At 42.6% G+C, this 25,189-nt stretch overlaps 1 protein-coding gene across 3 annotated transcripts in view; it reads left to right on the forward strand.

Moving 5' to 3' along the window:
* The window catches only part of nrg2a (neuregulin 2a), a 106,596-nt gene that overhangs the window by 21,788 nt on the left and 59,619 nt on the right, over positions 1-25,189 (forward strand). For all 3 annotated transcript variants that reach the window (XM_014129434.3, XM_082958257.1, XM_082958256.1), the window contains exons 2-3: positions 10,663-10,825; positions 11,428-11,546. In XM_014129434.3, coding sequence (XP_013984909.1) covers positions 10,663-10,825; positions 11,428-11,546 — 282 coding nt within the window. The remainder of the gene's footprint in view (positions 1-10,662; positions 10,826-11,427; positions 11,547-25,189) is intronic.

Raw genomic sequence — 25,189 nt, forward strand, 5'->3', positions numbered from 1 at the left:
TATACACTGTGGTGTTCCTCAAAGAGGTTGCCTAGGCCCACTTCTCTACTCTATCTTTACTAATGATTTACCTTCAGTAATGAACAAAGCAAGAGTGGTCATCTATGCTGATGACTCTACAATGTATAGCGCAGCATCAGAATGTAATAAGCTAACAGATGTACTGAGCAGTGAACTAAGAATGGTATCTGAGTGGGTTGATATGAACACATTGGGTTTGAACATTTCTAAAACTAAATATATTGTATTTGGTTCAAGATATATGCTTGCTGATGATCCACAATTGAATTGGTCAATGAATAGAATACATGTAGAGCAGTGAAAAAAACGTAACTACTAGGGGTCATGTTGGATGCAGCTTTATCATGGTCAGAACACATAGATACTATTGTTATTAAGATGGGTAAGGGAATTGCTGTTACAAGAACATGTTCAGCTATGTAACATCTAGCACAATCCCTGGTTCTATCACACTTAGAGTACTGTCCGGTTATATGGTCATCTGCAGCAAAGAAAGACATAAAAAAGCTCCAAATGGCTCAAAACAGGGCTGCCAGATTAGCTCTTCATTGCTCTAACCGTATGAATATTATGCAAATACATAATAAAAGAACATCTAACGCGATAGACCATATGACTGGACAGGAAATAGAAAGCATCAACTGTCAGGTATTTTAATTATCTGTATTGTCTACTTGTTGAATGTTTGTGAAGCCTTGATTGTGGTTGTTTGTAATGTCTTGTTAATTGGTGTTGGACCCCAGGAAGATTAGCTAGTGTTACGGCATTAACTAATGGGGATCCTTATAAAAATTACAAAAATTACAAAAAAGAGAGCTTCTCCTGCTGCACTCCCTCTTTGATTCTGTGTAAGTCCAGCTGAAACTATTTTGGGTTGCCCTCTTGACAGAGGGGTAGTGTGTTAATATAGCACTGCTCCATGCCAGGGGATGGTCTGTGTTAATATAGCACCGCTCCATGCCAGGGGATGGTATGTGTTAATATAGCACTGTGCCATGCCAGGGGATGGTCTGTGTTAATATAGCACTGTGTCATGCCAGGGGATGGTCTGTGTTAATATAGCACTGCTCCATGCCAGGGGATGGTCTGTGTTAATATAGCACTGCTCCATGCCAGGGGATGGTCTGTGTTAATATAGCACTGCTCCATGCCAGGGGATGGTCTGTGTTAATATAGCACTGCTCCATGCCAGGGGATGGTCTGGTTAATATAGCACTGTGCCATGCCAGGGGATGGTCTGGTTAATATAGCACTGTGCCATGCCAGGGGATGGTCTGTGTTAATATAGCACTGCTCCATGCCAGGGGATGGTCTGTGTTAATATAGCACTGCTCCATGCCAGGCGATGGTCTGGTTAATATAGCACTGTGCCATGCCAGGGGATGGTCTGGTTAATATAGCACTGTGCCAGGGGATGGTCTGGTTAATATAGCACTGTGCCAGGGGATGGTCTGGTTAATATAGCACTGTGCCATGCCAGGGGATGGTCTGGTTAATATAACACTGTGCCAGGGGATGGTCTGTGTGGAAGATTAAGTTCCGTATGTTCCCATTTTTGTAGCAAAAGTGTCTCTGGATTATTCACGAGGAATTTTATTTTTGTACTCTTTCTGTGCCTTCTAATTTTTTACATCCAAGGGGTACTGTATTGTGATAACATCTGCACAGAGTGATGCCATGGAGCAGGGGTCCTCAAAGGCTTCTGCATTTGGGTGGGGGAGGCTGTGAAACTCTCCTGCCATTGTTGGGCTCAAAGGCTTTTACACCTCTCACTTCACACCTCAGTGCTAATTGAAGTTGGAGCCAGATTTGTTCTGTCCTAGCAAGCTTGGTAGCCTTAATTTAGCATTCAGTCCTTATAAAGTAAAATAGATTATTGTAATGTATTTTTCTTCTTGGCATTAAAAGTAGCTTCAGATGAAACATTACTCACTCAGTTCAAGGTTGGATGGTATTTTCAGGTTTCTGTTGTGCTTTTTTTTGCTGGTCATTGGTTTTCCAGAGCATTTGCTGTATAGTCCTTGGGAATAATAATATTATTTAGTAGGAATCCTTCCAGGTAATTTTGTCCAAAATCAGTTTGTAGGTTTGGAGTTTTCATTTGGAGTGAAGGTTATGTTGTGGAGGGTAGTATCCTGTATATGTCCTTGTGAAAGAATCCAAGTTTATCCAACTCTAAATCTATCTATCGTTTTGTATGCAATGAAAGGTGACAGAGCTAGAGCAGTGTTTGTCAGACCATGAGATATCCCGAAAATCGGTCTTCTCACAAAATCGTCAGTAGCATCCAAATGGTTTGTAAAGATTAGACTCTCATGAACACATACGTGTCGGTTGTTGCTCTAGGACACCCACAGACCTCACAAGATTCGTCTGAACGTCTCCCGGTACCAGTTGAAAAAATGAATGGAAGTACAGGATATATATGGAGACTGTTTCGTTCCAAAAATAAGGGGTTAAATACATTTACAAATATATATACACTACCGGTCAAAAGTTTTAGAATACCTACTCATTCAAGGGGTTTTCTTTATTTTTGCTATTTTCTACATTGTAGAAAAACAGTGAAGACATCAAAACTATGAAATAACACATATGTTGTAACCAAAAAAGTGTTAAACAAATCAAAATATATTTTATATTTGAGATTCTTCAAATAGCAACCCTTTTCCTTAATGACAGTTTTGCACGCTCTTGGCATTCTCTCAACCAGCTTCACCTGCAATGCTTTTCCAACTGTCTTGAAGGAGTTCCCACATATGCTGAGCACTTGTTGGCTGCTTTTCCTTCACTCTGCGGTCCGACAAATTCCCAAACCATCTCAATTTGGTTGAGGTCGGGTGATTGTGGAGGCCAGGTCATCTGATGCAGCACTCCATCACTCTCCTTCTCAGTAAAATAGTCCTTACACAGCCTGGAGGTGTGTTGGGTCACTGTCCTGTTGAAAAACAAATGATAGTCCCACTAAGAGCAAACCAGATGGGATGGGGTATCGCTGCAGAATGCTGTGTTAGCCATGCTGGTTAAGTGTGCATTGAATTCTAAATAAATTACAGACTGTGTCACCAGCAAAGCACCCCCACACGATAACACCTCATTCATGCTTCACGGTGGGAAATACACATGTGCAGATCATCCTTTCACCCACAAGTGTCTCACAAAGACAGCAGTTGTAACCAAAAATCGCCAATTTGGACTCCAGACCAAAGGACAAATTTCCACCGGTCTAATGTCCACTGCTCGTGTTTCTTGGCCCAAGCAAGTCTCTTCTTCTTATTGGTTTCCTTTAGTAGTGGTTTCTTTGCAGCAATTCAACCATGAAGGCCTGGTTCACACAGTCTCCTCTGAATAGTTGATGTTGAGATGTGTCTATTACTTGAACTCTGTGAAGCGTTTATTTGGGCTGCAGTTTCTGAGGCTGGTAAATGTAATGATCTTAACCTCTGCAGCAGAGGTACCTCTGGGTCTTCCATTCCTGTGGCGGTCCTCATGATAGTCAGTTTCATCATAGCGCTTGATGGTTTTTGCGACTGCACTTGAAGAAACTTGAAAAGTTCTTGACATTTTCCGGATTGACTGCACTTCATGTCTTAAAGTAATGATGGACTGGCGTTTCTCTTTGCTTATTTGAGTTGTTCTTGCCGTAATATGGCCTTGGTCTTTTACCAAATAGGGTAAAACACCGGCCTCAACGTCAACAGTGAAGAGGCGACTCCGGATGCTGGCCTTCTAGGCAGAGTTGCAAAGAAAAAGCCATATCTCAGACTGGCCAATAAAAATAAACGATTAAGATGGGCAAAAGAACACAGTCACTGGACAGAAAAACTCTGCCTAGAAGGCCAGCATCCCGGCGTCACCTCTTCACTGTTGACGTTGAGACTGGTGTTTGCGGGTACTATTTTAAAAAAGCTGCCAGTTGAGGACTTTTTAGGCGTCTGTTTCTCAAACTAGACACTCTAATGTACTTGTCCTCTTGCTCAGTTGTGCACTCCCACTCCTCTCAGTTTGCGCTGTTCTGTGAAGGGAGTAGTACACAGCGTTGTACGAGATCTTCAGTTTCTTGCCAATTTCTCACATGGAATAGCCTTCATTTCTTAGAACAAGAATAGACTGACGAGTTTCAGAAGAAAGTTCTTTGTTTCTGGCCATTTTGAGCCTGTAATCAAACCCACAAATGTTGATGCTCCAGATACTCAACTAATCTAAAGAGGGCCCGTTTTATTGCTTCTTTAATCAGAACAACAGTTTTCAGCTGTGCTAACATAATTGCAAAAAGGTTTTCTAATGATCAATTAGCCTTTTAAAATGATAAACTTGGATTAGCTAACACAATGTGCCATTGGAACACAGGAGTGATGGTTGCTGATAATGGGCCTCTGTACGCCTATATAGATAGATATTCCATAAAAAATCTGCAGTTTCCAGCTACAATAGTCCTTTACAACATTAACAATGTCTATACTGTATTTCTGACCAGTTTGCTGTTTTTTAATGGACAAAAATGCTTTTCTTTCAAAAACACAGATATTTCTAAGTGACCCCAAAATGTTGAACGGTAGTGTATATGTATATATATACAGTACCAGTCAAATGTTTGGACACATCTGCTCATTTATGGGTTTTTCTTTATTTTATTATCTATCCTGATGCCTAGTCACCTTAGTCCTGCCTTTATGTAGATATCTACGTCAAGTACCTGGTGCCCCTGCACAGTGATATGGTGCTGGTACCGGAACTTCCTGTATATAGCTTTATTATTGTGTATTTTAGTCCTCTTGTGTTACATTTTTTATTTGTATTATTATTTTTTAACTCTGCATTGTTGGGAAGGGGTCGTAACTAAGCATTTCACGGTAAAGTCTCCACCCGTTGTATTCGGTGCATGTGACATATAACATTTTATTTGATAAATATTCTGTCAAACCTCCCTGTATTCTGAAGAGCTCAATATCGCCTAGCGATTTCCACAGAGGGATATTGAAGAAATATTAGTCATTTTCTTCCACAAAGGTTTATAGAACAGATAGCCTGTCTTCTTTACTAGGTCGGAGAAGTGGGACAATCCCTAAAAGATTAGGATGACTGGTGATTATTTTGGTGCAACTACATGTCCAGTTTTAATTGAAGTGCTTATAATCATTTATGTTGTATTTTTGATTGTATTGGACCCCAAATGGCTGAATAGGCTAAACATGTTTGACTACCATAAAAGTATGTATGCTACTCTGCTGTGAGTTTGTAAACAGCATATTGACATAAGAGTCAGGGTTTGAGGCATGAGGGAATTATTTGGAAATTCATGATGACTTACTGTGATAACGTGACTGAAAAACTGACAGAGAAGAGAGAGCGAGAGAAAACAGAAACCTCTTCTTGAGAATCCCCTCCCCTTCACCAGTGTTCACCCCTCCCCTCTGTATCCTGGGGGAATCCCAGTCCTCCACTAGCATGTGTGCAGGTGTCAGCTGTGACAGCAGAGCAGGCCAGGGACCATAGGGAGGGAGGAGACCGCAAACTTTACAGCCCATCCTCCCTCCCTTCCTCCCTCCACCCACCCATCCATCCTTCCAGAGCTGGGCTGGGCTCCCTGTTGTCTAGCTAGCTCACTAAGGCTCCAAGCATCCATTCTGCTGCACTCTTCTAATCCTCGACTCTATAGTCTCTGGTCATTAGCTAACAGGCCATGACAGTGCATTCTATGGTCTAACCCTGGACATGTGTCCATTTGATGGATATGTGCATTTAGCAGCTAACTCAGATACATTACCCCCTAGCCTTGTAACTCTATGGAAACCGGAGGTATTCCCAGTGATAGAAGGTAGCTAGTTTCAGTTTCATGTTTTAAGTTGTAATGTAACATGCAGAAGTAGAGTGAAATGCCTTTCTTGCAAGCTCTAAACCCAACAATGCAGTAATCAATATCAAAGTAGTACTAAAAATAACATAAGGTAGAACAAAAACACGAGATATAAAAATATGAAATAAGAAGAACGAGAGAAGTAAGTAAGCATAATCGGGATACAGTGCCTTCAGAAAGTATTCATGCTGCTTGACTTATTTCACATTTTGTTGTAATACAGCCTGAATTATAAATTGATTCCATTTTTTTCTCACCCATCTACACACAATACCCCATAATGACAAAGTGACAATGTGTTTTTTGAAATTTGGAAATGTAAATTAAAAAAAATACAGAAATATCGAATTTACGTAAGTATTGACACCCCTGAGTCAATACATGTTAGAATTACCTTTGGCAGCGATTACAACTGTGAGTCTTTCTGGGTTTTGCATACCTGGGCTTTGCTGGGCTTTGCATACCTGGATTGTACAATATTTGCACAATATTCAAGCTCTGTCAATTTGGTTGTTGATCATTGATAGACAGGAACATTCAATGTCATTTGGTAAGCAACTTGCTGGACTTGTGTTTGAGGTTATGTCCTGCTGAAAGGTGAATTTGTCTCCCAGTGTCTGTTGGAAAGCAGACTGAACCAGGTTTTCCTCTAGGATTCAGCATGTGCTTAGCTCTATTCCCTTCATATTTATCCTAAAAGAAACTCCCTAGTCCTTGCCGATGACAGGCATACCCATAACATGATGCAGCCACCACCATGCCTGAAAATATGGAGAGTGGTACTCAGTAATGTGTTGTATTGGATTTGTCCCAAATATAATGCTTTTGTATTCAGGACATAAAGTTAATTTCTTTGCCAATTTTTTTGCAGTTTTACTTTAGTGCCTTACTGTAAACAGGATGCATGTTTTGGAATATTTGTATTCTATCCAGGCTTCCTTTTCTTCACTCTGTCAATGACGTTAGTATTGTGGAGTATCTACAATTTTGTTGATACTTCCTCAGTTTTCTCCTATCACAGCCATTAAACACTGTAATTGTTTTAAAGTCACCACTGGCCACATGGGGAAGTCTCTGAGTGGTTTCCTTTCTCTCCGGCAACTGAGTTAGGAACGAACACCTGTATCTTTGTAGTCCAAACTGTAATAATAACTAAGTGTAATAACTTCACCATGCTCAAAGGGATATTCAATGTCTGCTTCTTTTATTTTTACCCATCTACCAATAGCTGCCCTTTGCGAGTCGTTGGAAAACCTCCCTTGTCTTTGTGGTTGAATCTGTGTTTGAAATTCGTATTCTGAGAGGAATTCTTAGAGCATAATGCATTCTGAGAGCAGTTCTTAGAGCATATCGCATTCTGAGAGCAGTTCTTAGAGCATATCTCATTCTGAGAGCAGTTCTGAGAACATACCACATTCTGTGAGGAATTCTTAGAGCATACTGCATTCTGAGAGCCGTTCTTAGAGCATATCTCATTCTGAGAGCAGTTCTTAGAGCATATTGCATTCTGAGAGCAGTTCTGAGAGCATTCCACATTCTAAGAGCAGTTCTTAGAGCATAATGCATTCTGAGAGCAGTTCTTAGAGCATATCTCATTCTAAGAGCAGTTCTTAGAGCATAATGCATTCTGAGAGCAGTTCTTAGAGCATATTGCATTCTGAGAGCAGTTCTGAGAGCATTCTGCATTCTGAGAGCAGTTCTGAGAGCATTCCGCATTCTAAGAGTAGTTCTTAGAGCATAATGCATTCTGAGAGCAGCTCTTAGAGCATATCTCATTCTGAGAGCAGTTCTGAGAGCATACCTCATTCTGAGAGCAGTTCTTAGAGCATACCTCATTCTGAGAGCAGCTCTTAGACCATATCTCAATCTGAGAGGAATTATTAGAGCATACTGCATTCTGAGAGCAGTTCTGAGAGCATATCACATTCTGAGAGCAGTTCTGAGAGGATATTGCATTCTGAGAGCAGTTCATCCCTTTTCTGGTATTAGGTTCAGTTATGTCTTGTGTTCTTTGAAGCATATCATCCAAATAGCTTTTTTGTTCCATTCAGTTGTGAAGCATACTGCTTCAAGCATTCATAAAAACTGAAACTAGCTACTCGATTGAAGACAATGTAAAATGTATCCTGTTTGACAGTGATTCTGACTTCGTCTAGAGATATGAGAGGCTGAGCTCTGGTGACCTCATCTGGCTATACATTTACATTTACATTTTAATCATTTAGCAGACGCTCTTATCCAGAGCGACTTACAAATTGGTGCATTCTCCTATAATATCCAGTGGAACAACCACTTTACAATAGTGCATCTAAATCTTTTAAGGGGGGGTTAGAAGGATTACTTTATCCTATCCCAGGTATTCCTTGAAGAGGTGGGGTTTCAGGTGTCTCCAGAAGGTGGTGATTGACTCCGCTGTCCTGGCGTCGTGAGGGAGCTTGTTCCACCATTGGGGTGCCAGAGCAGCGAACAGTTTTGACTGGGCTGAGCGGGAACTGTGCTTCCTCAGAGGTAGGGAGGCGAGCAGGCCAGAGGTGGATGAACAGAGTGCCCTTGTTTGGGTGTAGGGCCTGATCAGAGCCTGAAGGTACGGAGGTGCCGTTCCCCTCACAGCTCTGTAGGCAAGCACCATGGTCTTGTAGCGGATGCGAGCTTCGACTGGAAGCCAGTGGAGAGAGCGGAGGAGCGGGGTGGCGTGAGAGAACTTGGGAAGGTTGAACACCAGACGGGCTGCGGCGTTCTGGATGAGTTGTAGGGGTTTAATGGCACAGGCAGGGAGCCCAGCCAACAGCGAGTTGCAATAATCCAGACGGGAGATGACAAGTGCCTGGATTAGGACCTGCGCCGCTTCCTGTGTGAGGCAGGGTCGTACTCTGCGAATGTTGTAGAGCATGAACCTACAGGATCGGGTCACCGCCTTGATGTTGGTGGAGAACGACAGGGTGTTGTCCAGGGTCACGCCAAGGCTCTTAGCACTCTGGGAGGAGGACACAAGGGAGTTGTCAACCGTGATGGCGAGATCATGGAACGGGCAGTCCTTCCCCGGGAGGAAGAGCAGCTCCGTCTTGCCGAGGTTCAGCTTGAGGTGGTGATCCGTCATCCACACTGATATGTCTGCCAGACATGCAGAGATGCGATTCGCCACCTGGTTGTCAGAAGGGGGAAAGGAGAAGATTAATTGTGTGTCATCTGCATAGCAATGATATGAGAGACCATGTGAGGATATGACAGAGCCAAGTGACTTGGTGTATAGCGAGAATAGGAGTGGGCCAAGAACAGAGCCCTGGGGGACACCAGTGGTGAGAGCACGTGGTGCGGAGACAGATTCTCGCCACGCCACCTGGTAGGAGCGACCTGTCAGGTAGGACGCAATCCAAGCGTGCGCGGTGCCGGAGATGCCCAGCTCGGAGAGGGTGGAGAGGAGGATCTGATGGTTCACGGTATCAAAGGCAGCAGATAGGTCTAGAAGGATGAGAGCAGAGGAGAGAGAGTTAGCTTTAGCAGTGCGGAGAGCCTCCGTGACACAGAGAAGAGCAGTCTCAGTTGAATGCCCAGTCTTGAAACCTGACTGATTAGGATCAAGAAGGTCATTCTGAGAGAGATAGCAAGAGAGCTGGCCAAGGACGGCGCGTTCAAGAGTTTTGGAGAGAAAGGAAAGAAGGGATACTGGTCTGTAGTTGTTGACATCGGAGGGATCAAGTGTAGGTTTTTTCAGAAGGGGTGCAACTCTCGCTCTCTTGAAGACGGAAGGGACGTAGCCAGCGGTCAAGGATGCGTTGATGAGCGAGGTGAGGTAGGGGAGAAGGTCTCCGGAAATGGTCTGGAGAAGAGAGGAGGGGATAGGGTCAAGTGGGCAGGTTGTTGGGCGGCCGGCCGTCACAAGACGCGAGATTTCATCTGGAGAGAGAGGGGAGAAAGAGGTCAAAGCACAGGGTAGGGCAGTGTGAGCAGGACCAGCAGTGTCGTTTGACTTAGCAAACGAGAGAGATGATGGCTGAGCTCTGGTGACCTCATCTGGCTATACGAGAGAGATGATGGCTGAGCTCTGGTGACCTCATCTGGCTATACGAGAGAGATGATGGCTGGGCTCTGGTGACCTCATCTGGCTATACGAGAGAGATGATGGCTGAGCTCTGGTGACCTCATCTGGCTATACGAGAGAGATGATGGCTGAGCTCTGGTGACCTCATCTGGCTATACGAGAGAGATGATGGCTGAGCTCTTGGTGACATGACATGTCTGTCTTTCTGTGTCTCTGGGAGAATCTCAGTTGCATACTCCTCACGTCCTCTCTCCTCACCTCCTCAAAACCCATTGGAAGAGAAGGACAGAGGGGAGGGACCTCATCCAATGGCTTTGAGAAGGAGAGAGGACGCGAGGATTATGCAATTGAGAATCTCTTTCTGTCTTTCTGGGTCTCTATGTTCCCCCCCTCTCTCTCCACATCTCCCTCTCTATTCCCCTCTCCCTCTCTCTCTCACGCTCTCATTTCAATTCAAATGGGCTTTATTGGCATGGGAAATGTGTTTACATTGCCAAAGCAAGTGAAATAAACAATAAACAAAACAACAATGACAAAAAACAACAAAGAGACTTAAACAAAAGAAAGACAAAAACGATCAGACATTAACACTAAACATTATACACCAAAAGTTTTTCTCTTTCTCTCTGTCTCTTTCTCTGTCTCTCTTTCTCTCTCTCTGTCTCTTGTCTTAAACCCATTTCAAGCGTGTCCCATTTAATTTCAAAATGTCTAATATCACCTCTGTTTCTCTCTCTGTGTTTAGCTAATGCCCCAAAGTTGAAGCGGTTGAGGAACCTGATGGTGGATGAGGGGAGCAGGCTCACTGTCAAGTGTGAGGCTACAGGAAACCCCAGCCCTACCTACAAATGGTTCAAAGATGGCAGTGAGCTCAAGAAAAGCAGAGAGGTCAAAATAAAGTCCAGCCAGTGAGTCCATCTACAATCCCTTGAAGCTCCTAATATATTTAGCATGTGGTAGTATTAGCAAAACAGACAAATGTCAAAAGTCACCGTGTGGCAGTAATTTCTCCTTCAGTAGTTTTCTCCTAATGCTTTTAGCAGCTGACCCAAAGGATGAAAAGCATTTTCGAAAGTGAAACATCAACACAGAGACACATTATTTATGAGAGTATGCCAGGGATTTGTGAGCAAATTCCTTCATTAGTGAAATAACAGAAAGTATACTTTGCAGCGTAGAAGTGTTTAGCGACTAGGTGGCCTTTTAAATTAAAGTTGGTTACTGGGTTGATGAATGGGACAGGCCCTAGATTCCTCAGTGTTCCATATTGCAAATCTTTACCTTCCTGTAAATTCTTACCTGCTGAAATTACAAACTGCATCAAAATCGACTCTGACTAACTGGCTTCTATCCCGCTCTAATCTGGTTTGTATGGCGACTCCCCGTTTTTGTTGCTAGGCTACAGTAGGTTCTTCTACCCCTGTTGTGTTGTCGTCCTCTGTCCCCAGACACTTGTTGTGCTTCCATGTCATTTTGGTTCCCCTGAGTCAACTGTTTGTGTCTGCCACAGGAAGAACTCCAGGGTCCAGATCAGCAGAGCCAAGCTGGAGGATTCTGGGAATTACACGTGTGTGGCAGAGAACCTTCTGGGGAACTCCAACTCCACGAGCACTGTTCATGTCCAAAGCAGTGAGTACTGAGCCATGGCCTAACTGTCTGTAAGAGAAGAGGGAATACTGGCATGATGCAGAGTGTATGTCTGGAGCATGTATGAGCAAAGAGATGGAGTGTTGGATATTGTCAAGATCACATTAGGCAGGATTAGGTGGCCGCCAATGGCGACAGATTGACGAGGATGGCATTTTCTGTGCTAAACTGACCAAGACGCACCTGCAACAACACATAAAACCTCACATAATTCTGCCCAAAAACAATGACAATTTCTCTCAACCAGTGGCATATGGGTTTTTTAGGTGAGCTCTGTAATCTCTGTAATCTCTTCTCCTCGTTCTTCCCAACAGCGGTGTAACTGTCTTCTCTGTCTTGTGGCAGAATGAGTGATTTGCTGCACAGAGGAAGTGTGTGTGTGTGTGTGTGTGTTTGTGTGTGTGTGGGTGTCTCGCTCTGGAGGGGAGGCAAGGCAGGCGGCGAGACAGGGCGTATCAGGGTGGTATGTCCACAGGCTGGGGGAGGGGCTCACCCAGACGATATCAATAAAGAAATGGCGGCAAATATGGTGAAGAGAGGTAAACCAACAGTATTTTGCTGTGTTTAGCCAACATTTAGGCAGGAAGCTTGATATGAACAGAGTTGGCAAAAAAAAACTTCAATACATGAATGAATGAATGAATGAATGAATGTATGAATGTCTTGTATTGAATGTGTGTGATAAGATATAGCCCTTCTGTAGTGTTCTGTTTTCCTTGGTCATCTTTTCCTGGGTTGTCTTTTCCTGTCATAATTGAATGATTTATTTAAATATTTTTTGCAGGTACAATATGCGTTGTTGTTGATGTGAACAGAGGGAATATGATTGATTTGAGAAGCTGCCTGGGTTGCTATTCATCCTAAGGTCATGAGAGAAATGGCTACTCTGGTGAAAGGCTGCAGTGGTGTATGCCTGCCTGCTGCAGTGGTGTTGCTATAGCAGTATATAGCCGCAGTATTATCTGTGTATGTGTGCCTGCTAGGGAGAGAGAGAAAGAGTCAAGGAGGCAGCAAAAGCAAGACAGTGAGAGAGTGACTGAGAGAAAGCAAGGTAGATGGAGGAAGGGAGTGAGTGAGGGAAAGGAGGAGCGAGAGAGAGAGAGAGTATAAAGGGAGAGACAGAGTAATGGGAGGAGGAGCAGACCCAGCTGCTTTGCAGAGGAAACTGTTTCACACCCATTTTCGAACGCAGTCAGAGTTTGCAGGCTTTGTCCAGAGGCAGCCAGTAACACAGGGTTTCTCTCACCATTACCACTAGTAGCATTATGTCACATCTCTTCCTGAACCTACACCCTCACCGTGTCACCTCACTCCAGACACACACACACATTCATACAAGCTTTTCAGATAATTGCCTACAGTAATTGGGATTGTTAGTAATGTTGGCCGTCACTCCGGTTTTGCTCTCCCATAAAGGTTGAACAAGGGTGATCACAGAGAGGGAGATGAAGTGTGTGTGTGTGTGTAGTGTGTGTGTGTGTGTGTGTGTGTGTGTGTGTGTGTGTGTGTGTGTGTGTGTGTGTGTGTGTGTGTGTGTGTGTGTGTGTGTGTGTGTGTGTGTGTGTGTGTGTGTGTGTGTGTGTGTGTGTGTGTGTGTGTGTGTGTGTGACCATGAGCTCTAGGGCCTATGGGTAATGAAGACAAACAGCTCCTATCCCCAGCACTATCATTTCTCTCCCCAGAGGGAACCAATAGTGGTGCCTCTGGATACTGATTGCTCTGTCGGAGGCAGGCCCTGAGAAGCCAGCCCCAACACATGCTGTCCTCCCTCCCTCGCTCCACCACCCAGCCCCAGACTGCTCCGCTGTGCGAGCCTATGGCTCCTCTCCCTGTCTAGGGTCAGCCGCTGGGGAGGGCCTTGAGCATGGGGGTCTGTCTCTGTATGTCAAAAACAGGGAGAGGGCAGGCTGGACGTAGCCTGTGATCTGGTGGACGGGCCATTTCACAATGAAGCAGACCCACTAAATATATTTTCACTTTGGTGCTGTTTTACAGGGCAGTGATCACTCTGTTACAGTGAATGAAAGGTTGTAACCACAACCAGATGAATAATTAGCTGTGAGCTGTGCTGCTGGGAACTTATCTGATGCGGAGTATCACTTAGACTGTCTGAGCCTAACCAACCTGAACCACAGTCCTATGATGATATCTGAGGTAACTGGAGCTCACTAAACACCATTATAAACTGGGTGGTTCAAGCCCTGACTGCTGATTGGCTGACCGCTAACCACTTGAGCAATCTGGAATCTGGATTTATGATTTAACAAGACATGAGAGATGGGAAATGGAGTTAGTGAGATTTACAGATGAGCAGTATTGTAAACCCCTGTAGTTATTGTATATTTCTTTACATAGGCCCTAGACCTAGACAATAAATGACCTGTATTCATACTAAATTAATAAATAAAAGGCCTTTTCATACTAAATGAATAAATCAATGGCCTTTATTCATACTAAATTAATTTATTAATTTCCTGTATTCATACTAAATGAATAAATCAATGGCCTTTATTCATACTAAATTAATTTATTAATTTCCTGTATTCATACTAAATGAATAAATAAATGGCCTTTATTCATACTCATTTTTACAAGCTATTTGATTTTACCAATGTAACCATGCAACACCAAACTAGTGCCGTTCATCCGATAGGAAAAGCCGAGAAGTGCAGAACATGTTTCACAAATCTGGTGTTGGAAAAAACAACTGTTGTGTTCTCTGTAAAAACTGCACGGACAGTGAACTTGCTCTTCTCATGCATGTTTAAAATGAGGGGAAAGTATGTTGTATGGTGGCACTGTGCCAACCGTGCAGTATGCCGATGATATCCAATTGCTACTCTTCTGTGGAGATTTTTACCAACGTCACTGTTTTCACCAGGAAAAACAAACACACATTGTAAATGGACAAAGTGGCAATTATTGTTCTACTGCACACAGACGGCAGAGTGGGTGGCTGGGTTTATTGATTTACTTGGTCCATCACTATTTTGGTCTAGCGCAGTAGTAGTGCGTGGGTAAATTCACTGGGGAAACCGAGCCCAAAAACAAAAAAAGCCATATTACAACCTATGTGTTGTGATAATTGCGTTGTATGCTCTATAACCTGTTAGTTCATATGCCTTGCGACCGTGATATATAGGCCTAAAACTGGAGAGCAACCTCTCTCCGGTGAAGTCCACAAAGCATATTGCGGGCTCCCGACTGGTGCAGCAGTCTAAGGCACTGCATCTCATGGCTAGAGGTGTCACTACAGACACCCTGGTTCAAATCCAGGCTGTATCACAACCAGCCGTGATTGGGAGTCCCATAGGGCGGCACACAATTGGCCCAGCGTCCTCCGGGTTTGGCCGTTCTAGGCCATCATTGTAAGTTTGTGGGCACCGTTTGTCACTGTTATAGGGCAATTCATTTATTGTTTAAGTGTTGTGTTGTCTTATGTAGTGGCTTTGCTGGCATCTATCTAATAAACATTTTGAGAGTTTGCCCAAACCAAGATTGGACTCACTGGACACTCCTTACCGCCAATGCATCCTCCTCGCTTTCATGTTGACGAAACGGTCTATGACTCTGTCATACAGTACACACTTTTTTTGTCCTAGGCTACCTGGCTAAAATGCTTGCTCGCTAGCCTAGCTTCCTTCATGGGCAACGTTAACTAGTTAACATTAGCATTCTAAATCTAGCTACTTATTGAACTTCCATCCCTTCAAGTCCACGGGCACAATGTATGGTTGGATCAGAATCGTCATTATAATGTTTGACCAGTATGGAGAATTAAGTAAAACCACAAGCCCAAATCTCCATCCATGGCTCATTTAGGAAAGGGTCAATTTTAGCTAGCTATCCACCGGAGGACAACAACACAATGAGATGCATGAATTCAAGTTGTTTCTGTCAATGATGTATTTATCTCAATGTGATATGATTGGAGTGAAGCCAAACCCAAACTGGCTTCTCTTGATACTTTTTTGGGGTGTGCCAGGACCAGTCACAGTTGAGCTCAGTCAGTTTAGCTCAATGCTGATTGGCTATTGTTTTATAGTTTTTTTTATCAAGGGAGGCCAAATGATTGCTGGCTTCCCTTGCCTTCTAAGCTATGGCTTGCCTAGACCCCTAATGTACAAGTTTATGTTTTACCTAGACCCCTACAGTACAGGTTATGTTTTACCTAGACCCCTACAGTACACGGTTATGTTTTACCTAGACCCCTACAGTACACGGTTATGTTTTACCTAGACCCCTACAGTACACGGTTATGTTTTACCTAGACCACTACAGTACAGGTTCATGTTTTACCTAGACCCCTACAGTACAGGTTAATGTTTTACCTAGACCCCTACAGTACAAGTTAATGTTTTACCTTGACCCCTACAGAACAGGTTAATGTTTTACCTAGACCCCTACAGTACAGGTTAATGTTTTACCTAGACCCCTACAGTACACGGTTATGTTTTACCTAGACCCCTACAGTACACGGTTATGTTTTACCTAGACCCCTACAGTACAAGTTAATGTTTTACCTAGACCCCTACAGTACACGGTTATGTTTTACCTAGACCCCTACAGTACACGGTTATGTTTTACCTAGACCCCTACAGTACAAGTTAATGTTTTACCTAGACCCCTACAGTACAAGTTAATGTTTTACCTAGACCCCTACAGTACAGGTTAATGTTTTACCTAGACCCCTACAGTACACGGTTATGTTTTACCTAGACCCCTACAGTACACGGTTATGTTTTACCTACACCCCTACAGTACAGGTTAATGTTTTACCTAGACCCCTACAGTACAGGTTAATGTTTTACCTAGACCCCTACAGTACAAGTTAATGTTTTACCTAGACCCCTACAGTACAGGTTAATGTTTTACCTAGACCCCTACAGTACACGGTTATGTTTTACCTAGACCCCTACAGTACACGGTTATGTTTTACCTAGACCCCTACAGTACACGGTTATGTTTTACCTAGACCCCTACAGTACAGGTTAATGTTTTACCTAGACCCCTACAGTACACGGTTATGTTTTACCTAGACCCCTACAGTACACGGTTATGTTTTACCTAGACCCCTACAGTACAGGTTAATGTTTTACCTAGACCCCTACAGTACAAGTTAATGTTTTACCTAGACCCCTACAGTACAGGTTAATGTTTTACCTAGACCCCTACAGTACAGGTTAATGTTTTACCTAGACCCCTACAGTACAAGTTAATATTTTACCTAGACCCCTACAGTACAGGTTAATGTTTTATCTAGACCCCTACAGTACAGGTTCATGTTTTACCTAGACCCCTACAGTACACGGTTATGTTTTACCTAGACCCCTACAGTACACGGTTATGTTTTACCTAGACCCCTACAGTACAAGTTAATGTTTTACCTAGACCCCTACAGTACACGGTTATGTTTTACCTAGACCACTACAGTACAGGTTAATGTTTTACCTAGACCCCTACAGGACAGGTTAATGTTTTACCTAGACCCCTACAGTACAAGGTTATGTTTTACCTAGACCCCTACAGTACAGGTTAATGTTTTACCTAGACCCCTACAGTACACGGTTATGTTTTACCTAGACTTCTACAGTACACGGTTATGTTTTACCTAGACCCCTACAGTACACGGTTATGTTTTACCTAGACCCCTACAGTACAGGTTCATGTTTTACCTAGACCCCTACAGTACAGGTTAATGTTTTACCTAGACCCCTACAGTACAAGTTAATGTTTTACCTAGACCCCTACAGTACACGGTTATGTTTTACCTAGACCCCTACAGTACAGGTTAATGTTTTACCTAGACCCCTACAGTACAGGTTAATGTTTTACCTAGACCCCTACAGTACAAGTTAATGTTTTACCTAGACCCCTACAGTACACGGTTATGTTTTACCTAGACCCCTACAGTACAAGGTTATGTTTTACCTAGACCCCTACAGTACACGGTTATGTTTTACCTAGACCCCTACAGTACACGGTTATGTTTTACCTAGACCCCTACAGTACAAGTTAATGTTTTACCTAGACCCCTACAGTACATGTTAATGTTTTACCTAGACCCCTACAGTACAAGTTAATGTTTTACCTAGACCCCTACAGTACACGGTTATGTTTTACCTAGACCCCTACAGTACAGGTTAATGTTTTACCTAGACCCCTACAGTACAGGTTAATGTTTTACCTAGACCCCTACAGTACAAGTTAATGTTTTACCTAGACCCCTACAGTACACGGTTATGTTTTACCTAGACCCCTACAGTACAAGGTTATGTTTTACCTAGACCCCTACAGTACACGGTTATGTTTTACCTAGACCCCTACAGTACACGGTTATGTTTTACCTAGACCCTTACAGTACAAGTTAATGTTTTACCTAGACCCCTACAGTACATGTTAATGTTTTACCTAGACCCCTACAGTACAAGTTAATGTTTTACCTAGACCCCTACAGTACACGGTTATGTTTTACCTAGACCCCTACAGTACAAGTTAATGTTTTACCTAGACCCCTACAGTACATGTTAATGTTTTACCTAGACCCCTACAGTACAAGTTAATGTTTTACCTAGACCCCTACAGTACACGGTTATGTTTTACCTAGACCCCTACAGTACACGGTTATGTTTTACCTAGACCCCTACAGTACACGGTTATTTTTTACCTAGACCCCTACAGTACACGGTTATGTTTTACCTAGACCCCTACAGTACACGGTTATGTTTTACCTAGACCCCTACAGTACACGGTTATGTTTTACCTAGACCCCTACAGTACACGGTTATGTTTTACCTAGACCCCTACAGTACAGGTTAATGTTTTACCTAGACCCCTACAGTACAAGTTAATGTTTTACCTAGATCCCTACAGTACACGGTTATGTTTTACCTAGACCCCTACAGTACACGGTTATGTTTTATCTAGACCCCTACAGTACAAGTTAATGTTTTACCTAGACCCCTACAGTACACGGTTATGTTTTACCTAGACCCCTACAGTACACGGTTATGTTTTACCTAGACCCCTACAGAACAGGTTAATGTTTTACCTAGACCCCTACAGTACACGGTTATGTTTTACCTAGACTACTACAGTACAGGTTAATGTTTTACCTAGACCCCTACAGTACAAGTTAATGTTTTACCTAGACCCCTACAGTACAGGTTAATGTTTTACCTAGACCCCTACAGTACAGGTTAATGTTTTACCTAGACCCCTACAGTACACAGTTATGTTTTACCTAGACCCCTACAGTACACGGTTATGTTTTACCTAGACCCCTACAGTACAAGTTAATGTTTTACCTAGACCCCTACAGTACAAGTTAATGTTTTACCTAGACCCCTACAGTACACGGTTATGTTTTACCTAGACCCCTACAGTACATGGTTATGTTTTACCTAGACCCCTACAGTACAGGTTAATGTTTTACCTAGACCCCTACAGTACAAGTTAATGTTTTACCTAGACCCCTACAGTACACGGTTATGTTTTACCTAGACCCCTACAGTACACGGTTATGTTTTACCTAGACCCCTACAGTACAAGGTTATGTTTTACCTAGACCCCTACAGTACACGGTTATGTATTACCTAGACCCCTACAGTACAGGTTAATGTTTTACCTAGACCCCTACAGTACACGGTTATGTATTACCTAGACCCCTACAGTACAGGTTAATGTTTTACCTAGACCCCTACAGTACACGGTTATGTTTTACCTAGACCCCTACAGTACAGGTTAATGTTTTACCTAGACCCCTACAGTACACGGTTATGTTTTACCTTGACCCCTACAGTACAGGTTAATGTTTTACCTAGACCCCTACAGTACACGGTTATGTTTTACCTAGACCCCTACAGTACACTGTTATGTTTTACCTAGACCCCTACAGTACAGGTTAATGTTTTACCTAGACCCCTACAGTACAGGTTAATGTTTTACCTAGACCCCTACAGTACACTGTTATGTTTTACCTAGACCCCTACAGTACAGGTTAATGTTTTACCTAGACCCCTACAGTACAGGTTAATGTTTTATCTAGACCCCTACAGTACAAGTTAATGTTTTACCTAGACCCCTACAGTACACGGTTATGTTTTACCTAGACCCCTACAGTACACGGTTATGTTTTACCTAGCCCACTACAGTACACGGTTATGTTTTACCTAGACCCCTACAGTACAGGTTAATGTTTTACCTAGACCCCTACAGTACACTGTTATGTTTTACCTAGACCCCTACAGTACACGGTTATGTTTTACCTAGACCCCTACAGTACAAGTTAATATTTTACCTAGACCCCTACAGTACACGGTTATGTTTTACCTAGACCCCTACAGTACAGGTTAATGTTTTACCTAGACCCCTACAGTACACGGTTATGTTTTACCTAGACCCCTACAGTACAAGTTAATGTTTTACCTAGACCCCTACAGTACACGGTTATGTTTTACCTAGACCCCTACAGTACACGGTTATGTTTTACCTAGACCCCTACAGTACAAGTTAATGTTTTACCTAGACCCCTACAGTACATGTTCATGTTTTACCTAGACCCCTACAGTACAAGTTAATGTTTTACCTAGACCCCTACAGTACACGGTTATGTTTTACCTAGACCCCTACAGTACACGGTTATGTTTTACCTAGACCCCTACAGTACAAGGTTCATGTTTTACCTAGACCCCTACAGTACACGGTTATGTTTTACCTAGACCCCTACAGTACACGGTTATGTTTTACCTAGACCCTTACAGTACAAGTTAATGTTTTACCTAGACCCCTACAGTACATGTTAATGTTTTACCTAGACCCCTACAGTACAAGTTAATGTTTTACCTAGACCCCTACAGTACACGGTTATGTTTTACCTAGACCCCTACAGTACAAGTTAATGTTTTACCTAGACCCCTACAGTACATGTTAATGTTTTACCTAGACCCCTACAGTACAAGTTAATGTTTTACCTAGACCCCTACAGTACACGGTTATGTTTTACCTAGACCCCTACAGTACACGGTTATGTTTTACCTAGACCCCTACAGTACACGGTTATTTTTTACCTAGACCCCTACAGTACACGGTTATGTTTTACCTAGACCCCTACAGTACACGGTTATGTTTTACCTAGACCCCTACAGTACACGGTTATGTTTTACCTAGACCCCTACAGTACACGGTTATGTTTTACCTAGACCCCTACAGTACAGGTTAATGTTTTACCTAGACCCCTACAGTACAAGTTAATGTTTTACCTAGATCCCTACAGTACACGGTTATGTTTTACCTAGACCCCTACAGTACACGGTTATGTTTTATCTAGACCCCTACAGTACAAGTTAATGTTTTACCTAGACCCCTACAGTACACGGTTATGTTTTACCTAGACCCCTACAGTACACGGTTATGTTTTACCTAGACCCCTACAGAACAGGTTAATGTTTTACCTAGACCCCTACAGTACACTGTTATGTTTTACCTAGACTACTACAGTACAGGTTAATGTTTTACCTAGACCCCTACAGTACAAGTTAATGTTTTACCTAGACCCCTACAGTACAGGTTAATGTTTTACCTAGACCCCTACAGTACAGGTTAATGTTTTACCTAGACCCCTACAGTACACAGTTATGTTTTACCTAGACCCCTACAGTACACGGTTATGTTTTACCTAGACCCCTACAGTACAAGTTAATGTTTTACCTAGACCCCTACAGTACAAGTTAATGTTTTACCTAGACCCCTACAGTACACGGTTATGTTTTACCTAGACCCCTACAGTACATGGTTATGTTTTACCTAGACCCCTACAGTACAGGTTAATGTTTTACCTAGACCCCTACAGTACAAGTTAATGTTTTACCTAGACCCCTACAGTACACGGTTATGTTTTACCTAGACCCCTACAGTACACGGTTATGTTTTACCTAGACCCCTACAGTACAAGGTTATGTTTTACCTAGACCCCTACAGTACACGGTTATGTATTACCTAGACCCCTACAGTACAGGTTAATGTTTTACCTAGACCCCTACAGTACACGGTTATGTATTACCTAGACCCCTACAGTACAGGTTAATGTTTTACCTAGACCCCTACAGTACACGGTTATGTTTTACCTAGACCCCTACAGTACAGGTTAATGTTTTACCTAGACCCCTACAGTACACGGTTATGTTTTACCTTGACCCCTACAGTACAGGTTAATGTTTTACCTAGACCCCTACAGTACACGGTTATGTTTTACCTAGACCCCTACAGTACACTGTTATGTTTTACCTAGACCCCTACAGTACAGGTTAATGTTTTACCTAGACCCCTACAGTACAGGTTAATGTTTTACCTAGACCCCTACAGTACACTGTTATGTTTTACCTAGACCCCTACAGTACAGGTTAATGTTTTACCTAGACCCCTACAGTACAGGTTAATGTTTTATCTAGACCCCTACAGTACAAGTTAATGTTTTACCTAGACCCCTACAGTACACGGTTATGTTTTACCTAGACCCCTACAGTACACGGTTATGTTTTACCTAGCCCACTACAGTACACGGTTATGTTTTACCTAGACCCCTACAGTACAGGTTAATGTTTTACCTAGACCCCTACAGTACACTGTTATGTTTTACCTAGACCCCTACAGTACACGGTTATGTTTTACCTAGACCCCTACAGTACAAGTTAATATTTTACCTAGACCCCTACAGTACACGGTTATGTTTTACCTAGACCCCTACAGTACAGGTTAATGTTTTACCTAGACCCCTACAGTACACGGTTATGTTTTACCTAGACCCCTACAGTACAAGTTAATGTTTTACCTAGACCCCTACAGTACACGGTTATGTTTTACCTAGACCCCTACAGTACACGGTTATGTTTTACCTAGACCCCTACAGTACAGGTTAATGTTTTACCTAGACCCCTACAGTACAGGTTCATGTTTTACCTAGACCCCTACAGTACACGGTTAATGTTTTACCTAGACCCCTACAGTACAGGTTAATGTTTTACCTAGACCCCTACAGTACACGGTTATGTTTTACCTAGACCCCTACAGTACAGGTTAATGTTTTACCTAGACCCCTACAGTACAAGTTAATGTTTTACCTAGACCCCTACAGTACAGGTTAATGTTTTACCTAGACCCCTACAGTACACGGTTATGTTTTACCTAGACCACTACAGTACGCGGTTATGTTTTACCTAGACCCCTACAGTACCGGTTATGTTTTACCTAGACCCCTACAGTACAAGTTAATGTTTTACCTAGACCCCTACAGTACAAGTTAATGTTTTACCTAGACCCTTACAGTACAAGTTATGTTTTACCTAGACCCCTACAGTACAGGTTAATGTTGTACCTAGACCCCTACAGTACACGGTTATGTTTTACCTAGACCCCTACAGTAAACGGTTATGTTTTACCTAGACCCCTACAGTACATGTTAATGTTTTACCTAGACCCCTACAGTACAGGTTAATGTTTTACCTAGACCCCTACAGTACAGGTTAATGTTTTACCTAGACCCCTACAGTACAGGTTCATGTTTTACCTAGACCCCTACAGTACAGGTTAATGTTTTACCTAGACCCCTACAGTACACGGTTATGTTTTACCTAGACCCCTACAGTACAAGTTATGTTTTACCTAGACCCCTACAGTACAGGTTAATGTTTTACCTAGACCCCTACAGTACACGGTTATGTTTTACCTAGACCCCTACAGTACACGGTAATGTTTTACCTAGACCCCTACAGTAAATGTTAATGTTTTACCTAGACCCCTACAGTACACAGTTATGTTTTACCTAGACCCCTACAGTACAGGTTAATGTTTTACCTAGACCCCTACAGTACAGGTTAATGTTTTACCTAGACTACTACAGTACAGGTTAATGTTTTACCTAGACCCCTACAGTACAGGTTAATGTTTTACCTAGACCCCTACAGTACAGGTTAATGTTTTACCTAGACCCCTACAGTACACGGTTATGTTTTACCTAGACCCCTACAGTACAGGTTAATGTTTTACCTAGACCCCTACAGTACAGGTTAATGTTTTATCTAGACCCCTACAGTACAGGTTAATGTTTTACCTAGACCCCTACAGTACAAGTTAATGTTTTACCTAGACCCCTACAGTACACGGTTATGTTTTACCTAGACCCCTACAGTACACGGTTATGTTTTACCTAGACCCCTACAGTACAAGTTAATGTTTTACCTAGACCCCTACAGTACAAGTTAATGTTTTACCTAGACCCCTACAGTACAAGTTAATGTTTTACCTAGACCCCTACAGTACAGGTTAATGTTTTACCTAGACCCCTACAGTACACGGTTATGTTTTACCTAGACCCCTACAGTACACGGTTATGTTTTACCTAGACCCCTACAGTACACGGTTATGTTTTACCTAGACCCCTACAGTACACGGTTATGTTTTACCTAGACCCCTACAGTACAGGTTAATGTTTTACCTAGACCCCTACAGTACAAGTTAATGTTTTACCTAGACCCCTACAGTACAGGTTAATGTTTTACCTAGACCCCTACAGTACAGGTTAATGTTTTACCTAGACCCCTACAGTACACGGTTATGTTTTACCTAGACCCCTACAGTACACGGTTATGTTTTACCTAGCCCCTACATTACAGGTTAATGTTTTACCTAGACCCCTACAGTACAGGTTAATGTTTTACCTAGACCCCTACAGTACAGGTTAATGTTTTACCTAGACCCCTACAGTAGAAGTTAATGTTTTACCTAGACCCCTACAGTACAGGTTAATGTTTTACCTAGACCCCTACAGTACACGGTTATGTTTTACCTAGACCCCTACAGTACACGGTTATGTTTTACCTAGACCCCTACAGTACACGGTTATGTTTTACCTAGACCCCTACAGTACACGGTTATGTTTTACCTAGACCCCTACAGTACAAGTTAATGTTTTACCTAGACCCCTACAGTACAGGTTAATGTTTTACCGAGACCCCTACAGTACACGGTTATGTTTTACCTAGACCCCTACAGTACACGGTTATGTTTTACCTAGACCCCTACAGTACACGGTTATGTTTTACCTAGACCCCTACAGTACACGGTTATGTTTTACCTAGACCCCTACAGTACACGGTTATGTTTTACCTAGACCCCTACAGTACAAGTTAATGTTTTACCTAGACCCCTACAGTACAGGTTAATGTTTTACCTAGACCCCTACAGTACAGGTTAATGTTTTACCTAGACCCCTACAGTACAAGTTAATGTTTTACCTAGACCCCTACAGTACAGGTTAATGTTTTACCTAGACCCCTACAGTACAGGTTAATGTTTTACCTAGACCCCTACAGTACAGGTTCATGTTTTACCTAGACCCCTACAGTACACGGTTATGTTTTACCTACACCCCTACAGTACACGGTTATGTTTTACCTAGACCCCTACAGTACAAGTTAATGTTTTACCTAGACCCCTACAGTACACGGTTATGTTTTACCTAGACCCCTACAGTACAGGTTAATGTTTTACCTAGACCCCTACAGGACCGGTTAATGTTTTACCTAGACCCCTACAGTACAAGGTTATGTTTTACCTAGACCCCTACAGTA

Source organism: Salmo salar, chromosome 11 (assembly GCF_965601325.2).
Source record: "Salmo salar chromosome 11, fSalSal1, whole genome shotgun sequence".
Taxonomy (NCBI): Eukaryota; Metazoa; Chordata; class Actinopteri; order Salmoniformes; family Salmonidae; genus Salmo; species Salmo salar.